This window comes from Puma concolor, chromosome A2, assembly GCF_028749965.1.
Source record: "Puma concolor isolate L17-30 chromosome A2, mPumCon1.1.hap2, whole genome shotgun sequence".
NCBI classification, from domain to species: Eukaryota; Metazoa; Chordata; class Mammalia; order Carnivora; family Felidae; genus Puma; species Puma concolor.
In genome coordinates, this window is record NC_141668.1 from 123,997,897 (window position 1) to 124,010,492 (window position 12,596).

Sequence of the window (12,596 nt, forward strand, 5' to 3'; positions counted from 1 at the left end):
GCTTAGCCAATTAAGTTACAGGGTGGATATTTCCTCCAAATGAGGGGGTGAGTCTACAGCTCCGGAGTTTTGACGTAAATATATTTAAAGGAGGCAACAAGACAAAGACACTTTCTTTTAATGTATGATCAGAGATGTGTTGAAGTTAATGTTTTTTAATTTCCTCGCACTTTGTGAGTATTTCAGTTCTGTAAGGTGCCTCTAAATTTAAAAATAACAGGTACAATGAGGGACACCTGGGTGGCTCATTTGGCTAAGTGTCAAACTCTTGGCTTCAGGACCTCAGAACTCTTGGCTTCATGATCTCACTGTTCATGAGTTCAAGCCCCACATCAGGCTCTGCGTTGACAGCACAGAGCCTACCTGAGATTCTCTCTCTCCCTCTCTCTCTGCCCCTCCTCCACTCTATCTCTCAAAATAAATAAAGTTAAAAAAAAATTTTTTTTTTTAAATAACAGGTACAGTGAATTTGATAAATCGTGGAAGGATTTTATGGGGTATATTTTATCTAAGAGAATGACAGTAATTACTGAGTAACAAATCTTTTTTGCAGAGGGGCTTTCTATTGGTTGGAGGGCAGGCAGGCTCATTGCCTCCTTCACACATGCCCACCAGTACAGAGAACATTCTGATCTGTGCAATGCAGAGCAGCCTCAGAGGTCTTGATTACCAGAAGCTGGGAGGGCCTGGGTGCCTCAGCCTGGGGTCCTCGGAATCCAGAAGCAGGTTTACTGCCCTGTCCCAACCTCCTCCCTCCCACCCTGTGGAAGGGGCCACTGGGTTCTCAGACCAAGGATTGAACAACATCCCTCTGGAAATGGCCCAGGCTATTTCCTGCAGCAAAGATCCCCCTCTCTCCATCCTGGGCTACAGCCAAGCTATTCATTCTGCTACTTAAGAGAGCTTGAAGTCACAGGTTAAGAGTGTTTCAACTGTGACCTAGGGTAGGGTTCTTACCGCCTAGTGTCCTCAACTGTAGAAATAGAATAATAGAACTTCTCTCCCAGGATTCGGGTGATGCTTGAATATGGTAGGTTTTAAGCCTCATGTGCACAGACACACATGCACAAACACACACGTGAAGGACTATATGATGTGCCAGAATGTGCCAGGTACTTGCCCACAATGCCCCAAGGAGTGTGGGGCACAGGCATCTCTCTTAACCACCCTGCACCTCACATTCTGGGGTCCTACGATGGACAGAACAGCAGCACATTTCCCTGATTACACTTTGAGAGAATTTGGGGTCCCTGGGTGGCTCAGTTGGTTGAGCGTCTGATTGTTGATTTTGGCTCAGGTCACTGTCCCAGGGTCGTGGGATCCAGCCCCACATCGGCCTCTGCGCTGAGTGTGGAATCTGCTTAAGATTCTCTCTCTCCCTCTGTCTCTCTCTCCCGCTCACACTCTCTAAAATGAAATTAAAAAAAAAAAAAATTTTAACTTGGAGAGAAGTCACATATATAATAAGTATGTTAGCAGCTGGCACCTAACAGGCTTTGCTAAAACGTAGCTCATTCTGCTCTCACAAGAACACCAGGAGTTAAGGTGCTAGAATCTGGGGGGTTTTTTGTTGTTTTTTTAAAAATGTTTACTTGTATTTGAGAGAGAGACAGAGAGAGGGAGAGACAGAGAGTGACAGAGCATGAGTGGGGGAGGGGCAGAGAGCGACAGAATCCAAAGCAGGCTCCAGGCTTCAAGCTGTGAGCACAGAGCCCCATGCAGGACTCCAACTCATGAACCTTGAGATCACGACCTGAGCCGAAGTTGGACACTCAACCGACTGAGCCACCCAGGCGCCCCTGGTTTTACAAACGAGTAAACAGTGTGAGACCCTGACTCAAGCTGCTAATCCAGAAGGACAGGCCAAGGCTCCGGCCCAGGCCTCTTCATGCCAGTCCAAGTTCTTATCCCTCCTTAGGGTTGGGGTAAAAATCCTACAACTTCTCCTGGGTATCAAATCCAACCCGACCATAACCTTAGGAAGTGCACAGGCAGGGCGTCCTGGGTGCCAGGTGCCATCTTAAGCATGCTACACATATGAATCCACTCAATCCACCCTGTACATATGGACTGTTGTTGTCATTCCATATAACAGATGGGCACACTGAGGCCCAGCAAGATTGTGGACCTTGTACAACCGGGCACAAGGCTCATCGGCGGAGTCAGGTCCACACCTCCCGCAGCGTGGGTCCAGAGTCCACTCTCGGCCCTGATGCTCCCCGGCAGTGTCTAGACAGGATGCTCCCACATGCCACCGCTGACCAAGGGCACAGGTGCTTCCACCATCAAGGCCATTCAGCTGCACCTTTGGCATAGGGGCCCCACCTGGCCTTCTCAAGAGGGTGACAGACCCAAGAGACTTCAAAGACACAACCACCGCCAACGCGTACGAAGGAAACAAGGTGCTTCCTCTCCTTGTTACAACGCAGAGGTTTTTAAAAGCACCGTCAGAATTGCCCAGCCACAAAGGCGGGACACCAAGGTAGCACAGGGCAGAACCAGCGATCTCCTTCCAGACCCCATCGCGACTCAGGTAGCTGCAGGGATGGGGGCCGTCCTGCTGAAACCCTCCTGGCTCATGCCTCCCGCAGACCGCTGCCCCCACATTGACCGCATGTGCCATTACCCCACCTCAACCTGTAGGAGGCCAGCAGGAATGAATTGCCTTAAGATAACAGAGACTTGGATCCAGAACGTAGAAAGACTCAGATAAATGGCAATGAGAACTGAGAACAGGTCAGTGGCTGGGACAAAGGAGGCTAATGCAGAGAGGAGGGCAGAGACAGGACAAAAATCATTACGTGTGGCTCTCGCCCACATGGGAAGGACAGGTAAATGGAACGTGTGACAGACAAAAACAGAGTGGTATTAGTCAGGGCTCCGCTATGAAAAACAAAAAACACACAAAATAAAGTTATCATCTGGCTTTTTGGTTTCCTTTTAAAGGGTTTCCCCCCTGGTTTGTCCTGCATGTAATGTGTATGTGTGAGTTTATAAAGGAGAAACAAAAAGACAATTCAAAAAAAAAAAAGAATCTTTTAATAAAAATTATTCATAAAAATCCTAATAAATTTCTAAGAACAAGATATTTCTTAGTACATTTATAAAAGAACATTTGGTCCTTTTACAAAAAGCTCCCTCTTAATTTAAATACATTTCTTATTTACAGATTAAACATAAAATATCATCTATAGTTGCAAAGCATATTGCACATTACAGAGAGAGAAGCATGTGTATGTTTTAATTGGTTTTCCCAGAGTTTCCAACTCCAGATTTTTTTGTAAAAACAGATTTACCTTTCTTGTGCATAATAAATAAAAATGCAGCTTGTGTTTTGCTATTTAAAACTAAAACAAAATACCTTTTAAAAAATAGTATTTCTATGCCTCTCAGAAAGAAGGAAAGGGGGTGAGGAATCAGGAAGCTCCACAGGTACATTTTCCCGGAGTCACGTCCAAACTCAAGCAGGAACAGAACCCTGAGCCCTGCAAAGCCTGGGGACACACAACCCAGCCAGCCCACCCTCTCTCTTTCACAAGGGTCCCTGCCCTGCAGGGAACAGGCACTAGAGAAGGAGCTGGATGTCTGGGAACGGAAAAGGAAAGACCAAGATTTTCTTCAGAAGTCCCTGCTCAGGCACTCTGGTTAGAGCAATCATGCACCCTACCTTTTCACCATTCAGTTTGAAAGTGTCAAAAGAGAAAGACCCCCGGAGCCCTCCAGAAAGAAGAAAAGGATGTCTGATGCTAATTCCACAAGATCCAAAGCAAAGGATGACTGTCTGCAATCATTCAGTAAACTGAGCTAAGAAAATAGCTAAGAGGCTTTCTTTGGTCGGGGAGGGGACAGAAGGTGAGGGAAACAGGTTCAGGCCCTCAGATTGTATACAGACCCTCCTCTAAAATTCACCTGCACAGACACCACTTCGTGCATGAACAACAACGACTTCAGTGATGTGTGTGTGCCCCCGCCCCGATCCGGGACGGCCTGAGAACCTGGGATTCAATCGCACAGACCAAGTTCCGGTGGAACTAACGGCAGGACGGATGTGCAAATGGAAGCTGGTTCTTCACAAAAGCCAGCACAACTGTAAGCCAGACTTCCTTCGTCACCTACTCCTCAGGAAATGAGAGTTCCCTGTCACACTGAGCCTGCCCTGTACCGATTTAGAACTTTGTGGGAGGCGATTCAGACTCCACCCAGCCTAACTACCAGGCAGCTTTCTACAGCAGTTCTGTTAAGACCATCTTCCTCACGTCAACCAGAGCAGACTCTAGACCCTGGCTACACAGGGGAACTTGAGGTTGATGCAGGCCCCCAGCTGTTCCAAAGGATGGCATCCATTCAGAATCAGGGCAGTCCTGGGGCAAAGCACTCCCCCCTCCGCCTTTCTCTACCCCATATCCTGCGACACAGAATAAAAGACACAGCAAAAGCCCTGCAAGATGTAACACAGCTATGGGCATTCTGATCTCCAACCAGAACACGAGCAAGTTTTGAAGTTGGCTCAAAGAACCTTCGTTTCGGGGCTGGCACTAGGCGCTCATCTGTAGCCCCACAGAGCATGGACTAGGCAGCATCACTCTGGACCGGGCAGTCTGCGAGCTCAACCACCAGGATGAGTCCACACAGTATGTCGCTCACCCTCAGGCTCGCCAACTAGTACAAGGCAGTGCCCAAAAGGCAAGAGGGTCTTGACTCCGTGCAAGACACCTCCCGGGCCACCTCCAGCCCCTGGGGTACATCAGCAGCACTCAGGCACACATCCCCACTCCTGAGCACGAGGGGGCTGCAACACCAGAGCAGGTGACAGGTTAAGGGCCTGGAGGAGAGGGTGATGTCAGAATGCCACACATCAGTGTTGTCACAGAAGCTGGAGAGGGAACCCAGCAAGGCCACGAGAGAGGGCAGATGCATGGAGGACCCACTTTCCTCCCTGATGTGCCCCATCCTCCCAAATGGGCCATTTATAGTCCCACGTCAATGTGCCCGGAGAAGAGCTACAGGGACGCTCGGGCCTGTGTGCACATGTGTCTGTAAATGCGGCATTTTGATTTGACTGAGTCAAAGAAAACAATTAAAATATATTCTCAAAGAAAATTTTCTATTCAGTAGATAAGACAAGGTCGATAAAGAGAATGCCTCTGAAAAGAAGAAACAAGTTAAGACAGAAGCATTTGATTGTGTTTACTTTAAAACAATTTGCATAGTAAATATTTAAAAGGTAGAGGTGACACATTTATTACTGAAAATCCTTTTTTTAAAAATCTCCAAGAACTGAATTCTGTCTTAAAAAAAAAAACAAAAAAAAACAAAAAAAACAGTAACACTTAAATTTTCAAGAAGGAATAAAATCTTTCCCTTTGACTGATATGCAATGGCTTAGACCACACTTCTAGTTTTAAAAAGATGAACGGGAAATCGTTGGAAGTGTGCAAGCAGGGACAGGTGCACAACATGACAGGTGAGGGTGGAGGTGTTCAAGAGACTTCCCAGCCTTTCTACTGGGGTTCATTTCAACCTCAGATGTTACACGAAGCCAGGCTAGGGGTTCAAATCCACCTCTGCTTCGTATGAGTATTCAGTGTAAGTTCAAAGACAGATACTTCTGTTCTGGCTAAGAAAACAACAACAAAGAAGGCGTTTGAGCACAACTTCCTCCTGATGTAGGTTGGCTTAAAAATATCAGGCTGAAAGTCAAGGACCGGCCAAGAATTTTCCAGTCTTCGTAATACCCATCCCATCCCCCTTTCACTGTGGTCCCACCATGTGGCGATACAAAACAAGCCTGTTACAAGCGTGCCAGCAGCTGTGACGACCAGCAGCCCCCACCAAAATCGAATAAGGCACTAATCTAACGCCTGTGTTACACAGAGAAACGGCTCAAGGGGACCGGAGAGTCATCTGATCATTTCTTCCTCCCTGACTTAGCTAATTGGCACTAGACACAGAAAACAAAAACAAAACACAATTCTAACCCAAACACGGTCAGAACTGAGAATCCTTGGTTAGTATATACAACACAGAGGGAAGCCCAGACATTCTTAGGTATTTCTCTCCCCCTAAAAGGCACCTGGTTATGGAACTACAGGAGCTCCTCAGGTAAGTTCAAAATAAATGTAATACACCGTCCAAAAGATCTTGCCTTGTGACAACTTAAGAGACTGCCTTTTGAAATTCAGGTCAAAGTTATTCATGAGCAATTAACTCGTAACACTGTGAAGATTACTGGGGATGCAAATGAATAACTCGGGGGTTTTCCCCCATGCGATCCCAAATCATAGGTGGAGGGAGAGCCCAATTATCTAGTGAGAGAGAGAAAGGATAACAAAATGCAATAAATAGGGATGAACCTCAGGCCCTTTGCACGGAAATTTCGTTCACAGTCCCCTAACAGAGAGGTAGCAATACTGCAGTCACAAGTGCCGGAGACGGGAACACACTCGTTGGATTCCAAAGGGTGAGGCTAGGAAAATCCATCCAAAGATGCCCCGTCCACACTGTGCTTAGGAAATCAGCATGTCATAGGAAGCCAACTTCTGTGTACCTTCTTACTTCCAATTATATCCTTAAGAAAAACAGGGCGTTTTATTGAACAGAAGAGAAATATAGCGTATGCACGATTCTGCTAGACGTGTGTGCGGAGCCAGCCGGAAATGCCAACACCGTCGTGGACGGCCAGACTGCCACCCACTTCCACTTCAGAACGTATCTCGGCATGGCCTGGGTTCAGCTGTTTACGTCCAGTTTCCGATGCGGCCACACGGAGGGGAGCACCTCAAATCAGGCCAACCATCTGGTCAATCTGTCTCATGTAGATGCTCTTTAAGGGCAGGGAGTATCTCCTCTCGTCAGGAACACGATTGCACTAGGAAGGAAACAGAAGAGGAAAACTGTCAACTTGGAATTAAAAATCCAGGTATTAATTGCCCAGGAAACGCAGGTGGATGACCTAAACCAGGGTTTGTCAATCTGCACACCGTTGTCATGGGGGCCATCTTGTGCGCCGCGGGATGGTTAGCAGCGTCCCTGCTGTCTCCCGCTAGACGCCCCCAAGCCCCTGCTCCCCTAGTGTGACAACCAAGATTGTCTCCAGACTCTGTTCCATTGAACAGAGGAGAAAACCTCCTCTGTGAGGAGAAAACCACACCAGGTGAGGACCACTGATATAATTTAATGTCTTCCCAAGTGAAGAAATGGAGACTCAGGGCAGCTAAAGGACATGTGCCCAAGGGCAGAGTGACCGGGACGAAAAGTTCATCCCCTTGGGGCCTTCATTTAATCCACCCAGAATTTCAGAAAACACCTCGGCTATTTGAAAACACAACTGGCCCTTGAACATTGCAGGGCTTGGGGCACGGCCCCCCAGAGCGGTCAAAAACCCACATGTAACTTCTGCTTCCCTACCAACCAACAGCCCACGGTTGACTGGAAGCCTTACTGGTAACAACAGTCAATGAACACGAATTTTGTATGGTGTGTGTATTACATACTCCATTCTTACATTAAAATAAGCTACAGAATAGAAAATGTTACTAGGAAAACCATAAGGAAGAGAAAATACACTTGCAGGACCGCACCGTATTTATCAAAAAACACCCGCATGCAGTTCAGACCTGCGTTGTTCAAGTCAGCTGTGGGTGGTTTTTCTGAGTTTATGGTTCTTGGATCCACAGCTAAAACCTAAATGCTTGAGAGAGCTTTTTACCCCCTCAAATGAGGTGCGAGTCTGTAAACCAAACGCATTTGTCTGCAAACATCCGTTCATTACACACTTGTCCCCAAAGACACACACTCCCACTCACTGCTCTGAACTTGACTCCCCCATGCCCTACTCCCCATCCTCGTGAGATCAAGGCCAGCAGGCCCTTCAGTGGGTCCCAAAGCTCCCCAGCCAGGCATCTGTAGGTGCTATTCCTGCTGCCTGAACACCCCTTCCTGGGAAGCTTCTCCTCACCCTTCTAGGAACTTCTGAAAAGCAGCCTCCATGATGAAGCCTATTTTTATCTTCCCTGGGAGACTAGCTCCTCTCTGTTTCACCAGCACTTCACGCACGCGGTGCCTTAGTGACAAACACCCGGGGCGGGGAGCCCACTGGGGCCCCTGGGATGCGCCAACAGATGAGCCAACTGTCTCCTTCCAGTCCATCTCCTGCCTCCACCTCGCAACCTGAATCTCTCTGTGCCTCCCTTTCTCCACTTGTCGAGTGGGGATACCAAGCACCTAACCTCACAAGGCTGCTGTGAGAAATTCACCCACACGACCACCTGGAAAAGGGGCCTGGGCAACGGTAAGCATTACATGCAAAAGGTGACTTATTAATATCTCTGTCCTCCTAACTCTCCTGCTCCCCTTTCCTTCTCAATTAGGCCCGTATTCACCTAACCTACACTCCACGGCCTTACAGAGATTTGGGGGACTCACTTCTGTGCTGGGCTGTCCACACAGTTCACAGACTGATGGTAAAGACCTTCAGCAGGACCATTAAGGAGCCTGGGATGAAGGGGTGTCCCTCACCAAGGCAGTGTGGGGCTGGGTGGTAGGAATCTTGACAATAGAGGCTTTTTCTGGGAAGACAGGTGGCATCCACTGCACCGTGGGGTAACGTGGTTTGGTATTTCGACTGATGCCTCTTTCCGCATCCTCGCTTACAAACCATCCTATATGCTTCAAACCAACACAACTAACCTAGGACTCCTACCAGAAACTCCAGGACTCGTTTCCAAATCTTTCCCAGTACTTACCAGGATGATGGAGGGAGGCATGCTTAGTGAAACCCTGCTTTAAATGAAACTGGGTTCTTCTGCACCTCAAAGAGCATTTCATTAAAAATCAGGATGACTTATGACTGCGTTTTTTTCCTCCCCTGCTGCTCAGTGATTTGGCTGGATCTCTTCCTTTTGTCCTTCCAAATCACTCTCCTTCCCCATCCTGCTCTGGTGCCAGAGGCCAAGCTGGCAGATTATACCCAGAGGTCGAAAGGTCGCAGTGGCCTCTGCCTTCTGGTGCGCACAGCCAAGGAGGGGCTCCAGCAGATTAGAAGGAAGCACAATGGTCAGTGTTTACTCCGCTGGCTCCCTTCCTGCAAGGTCACTGAGGCCAGCTCGGAATATGGCTTCTGCCAGGAGACTGCCCCCTCCAGCACACCTCTCCCCACCCCGGTTCCTGGAGCCACGAGCCCCTGCAGCTAGGACAATGAGGCACTGCTCCCATGGTTCCCTGCGCCCTGATGCTATCTACACTATCTACCTTCAGGGTCTTTCGTGAAACTCTTCTCAGATGACCCAGTCTCAGTGTGCCACCAATCTTCTGTCAGGGACTCTAAATGACCAATTTGTATTATTTTCTCCTCTTCCGCACAGAAACCACCACTGGAGAAAGCCACTTACATTGGAGCTGGAATTGATGACTTTTAACTCAGGAGATTTAGGCCTGTGCACAGACTTTCCCTCTTGGTTCTGCCCTCCGTCTTCAGAAAAGAATTCCTTCCAGGGTGATTCCCGAAGATGTTTGTCCACAGATACAATGTGTCCCTCAGTTGTAAACATGTATTTGGTTCCAGATTTGTGGACTGGATTCTCCTCATCAAATAGCTGGTGGGAAAGGAAAAAAAGAAAAGAAATGTAACTGTAGCACTTTGGGAACTAACTCCAGAGACAGTGTCCCAGACTACTCAGGGAGCAGAATTTGCTGGGTCCTCAGGCTTTTCAGCAACAAATGGGTGAAAAGGTGGTTCCCAATTCTGGCTGCAAACAGAATCACCAGTTTTGTTTAAACACAAATGCCTGAATGTCTCCCATCCCATCCCACCCTGCTCAGACCTAAAGACTGAGAAATCTGAGGGATGAGATCCAAACTTGCATAGTCTGTAAAAGCTCTCAGGATGATCTCCCCTCCAAGGCTCCCCTGAGAGTTCTGACACTGGAATTCTAGAACCACCACCCACCTCACACACACCTAGGCCCTAACCGGAAAATGCTGGAAGGAAGGACGCACACGCCTTCACCCTATCCCAGGGTGTGGCACAGAGCCTGACCCTGTACCACCATCCCATTGCTTCTGGCACGGGCCAGACCCTGAGGACAGAGGCACACAGGGCAGTGCCCTCCTTCAACAGGAGGCGTGCAGCAGGAGTGTCCAGAAAGAACACCTAACCGAAGAGGGGACAGGTCGGTGGGTGGAGAAGGCAGATGTCCACTAAATGCTAAATGAGCCAACTCTCAGAACAGGAATCTCTGTGACGTAAGAAACCTTACAGTCACCTGAAGTATTCTACAGATAAGGAAAGACTCAGCATGGCTGGTCTGTTTCCACAGCTAAGGAAGAGTGTGGTAGGCCTAGGTTTTCTGGCCCCAGACCCTGAGCTCTTTCCTCTAGAATGGCCTAGGGGATCTCCCTCACTCACTCTAGTGCACACCCCACGCACCAATGGCTGCTGGACAGGGATGCGTGCAGGGCTCCCATCAGCCTGCAGCGGCCAGCATGGCTCCAAGTCCAAGGCGTGCTCTGACAGGGAGACCTAGGCCCCCACGGGGGTCTGACAGCAGGACAGCCATCATGCCATGGGCCATGTGGCCTGCTAGTGGACACGCCCCCTCTGCAGTCTTCTGTGAAGTCACACCAGATTAGACTGGAAGGTCCAAACCCTGGCTTTGTGCAGAATCACAAGCCACTTGTCAAAATTACAGATTCTTGAGCCCACTTCTGAATCTAAAATGTAAAGATTCTGATTCAACAGGGCTGTAATTTTAACAAGGGCCCCAGGGTGATTCTGATCCAGCTGGCCCCGGGGCCTGGGAACCAGCGGCCTCAATAACACAGCCTATCACCACTGCTCGATTACCTTTGAATGTCGGCCCCCTCACTGTTTCCCCACCAGGGACCCTGACACTCTGTGCCCTGAGGAAGCAGCCTTTGGTATGCAGCCACAGTGAGTAGAGTGGCAGGCAAGGCAGGACAGTAGGTAGGTACCCACACACACCACCACCATGCGTGTGAGCAGGAGGAGAGCAGGGAAGGGGGAAGAGCACTGAAGAAGGAGTCAGGACCGGGCCTGAAGCCTCTGCCCCGCCATGCAGTCACCCTGAAAATCCAGGCAAGTCACACCTGCCTCTCCACAAAGACAGCAGCTCCCGTGAGGGGAAGAATGAACGCTGACAAGATGACCCCTTCAAGGTTTCTTCCAGGGCCCGTGATTCTGTCGCTCTCCGCACACACGAGAGTATGTGTGTGTGGACAGAGAGCCAGCCGGGCTGGGGGTCTCAGCCAAACTCACACACATCGAGAGACATAAGAGCTACAGACACTGCTCTCGTCCTCGTGGGAACCTGTCCCAAGCACCACAGCACTGGAAACCAGGGTGGAGGACGGCAATATGCTCTTGTGTGCACAGTACTGTGTCCCCAGGCCAGCACATGTGCAGCCCGGAGCAGTGCCCAGGGAGTATGTGCTTGGACAGAACTCTGAATGAATGCTTGCTCCAAGCAGTGATCGACATTTCCTGGCTTGGGGCACCTGGGGTTAAGCCCCAGACTCTTGATTTCGGGCTCTGCACTGGCAGCACGGGGCTTGTTTGGGATTCTCTCTCTCCTGCTCTCTCTGCCCCTCCCCTGCTCTCTCTCTCTTTCAAAATAAATAAATAAACATTAAAAAAAACAAAACAAAACATTTCTTGGTTATAACCCTGTAACACACATACCAAGTACAAGTATTTACAGGTCTCGCTGAGAAAGAAGCTCTCCATCCGGTCCTCTTTGGATTTATCTATGACGTGATGCAACGTAGCATACCCACACCTACAAAACAATTTTCCAGTTAGTCCTGCCTCTGCTCCTTCCTACTTGCTTATTGATTTGAAAAGCAAAAATAGTAATTTGGAGTAATCAACCAAATTATCAAATGCCATACGAAAAGCAAATTAGGTTAGGTTGAAGAGGTATCCTTTTTTTAGCCCAGAAATTATTTGCAAATTCATTAAAATGTGGCTTGGCTGCTAAATCATCAGGTTAGGTGTAGGGGGAAGAGAGAGTGGGGGTGGTGGATGGGACATGCCAAGTGCTTAATGTGACACCAAGAAAATGACAGGCAGCAAATTTAGGACTGAATGAAATTTTTTTTGTCCCAGTACCTGTAGAACTGACTTATCATTGGACAGTCTAAAATACTATTTTGTAAGAAAATACTTATACTGCTAGGTGAAAAGGCAGGTCACAAAACTGAAATATAGAGATTTTTTTATATACACACACATAAACACATTATGCATATAAATATATAAAAAAGTATATACACTTAAATGTGGACTGTGGTTATCTGCACGTGGAGAATACAGTGATAATATTCTACCTCCATGTTTTCTGTACTCCCTAAACTTTTTAGCACATGTATTTGTATAACTAGGGAAAATAAATTACTAAAAAGAACATACATAGTCTGCTGGAACCTTACAGGGGAAAAAAAAAGGTAATAAAAAGTAATTCCCATTATAATGGACCAGTCCTGCCACACAAACAATAGGCAATTTCCCTACAGAACAGTACTGACCTGTTTTATAAATTAAAGTGCAAAGTGAAATATTTCCCCAAAACGACTGAAAA

At 48.0% G+C, this 12,596-nt stretch overlaps 1 protein-coding gene across 1 annotated transcript in view; it reads right to left on the reverse strand.

The window, feature by feature from the left end:
* Nucleotides 1-3,020: 3,020 nt before the first annotated feature.
* EDEM1 (ER degradation enhancing alpha-mannosidase like protein 1) overlaps nt 3,021-12,596 on the reverse strand; it is a 30,446-nt gene continuing 20,870 nt past the window's right edge. Inside the window, exons 10-12 of the mRNA XM_025922171.2 lie at nt 11,699-11,795; nt 9,390-9,593; nt 3,021-6,868 (exon numbers count right to left, since the gene is read on the reverse strand). Of these exons, the coding sequence (XP_025777956.2) occupies nt 6,779-6,868; nt 9,390-9,593; nt 11,699-11,795 (391 nt within the window). The 3' untranslated portion in view covers nt 3,021-6,778. The remainder of the gene's footprint in view (nt 6,869-9,389; nt 9,594-11,698; nt 11,796-12,596) is intronic.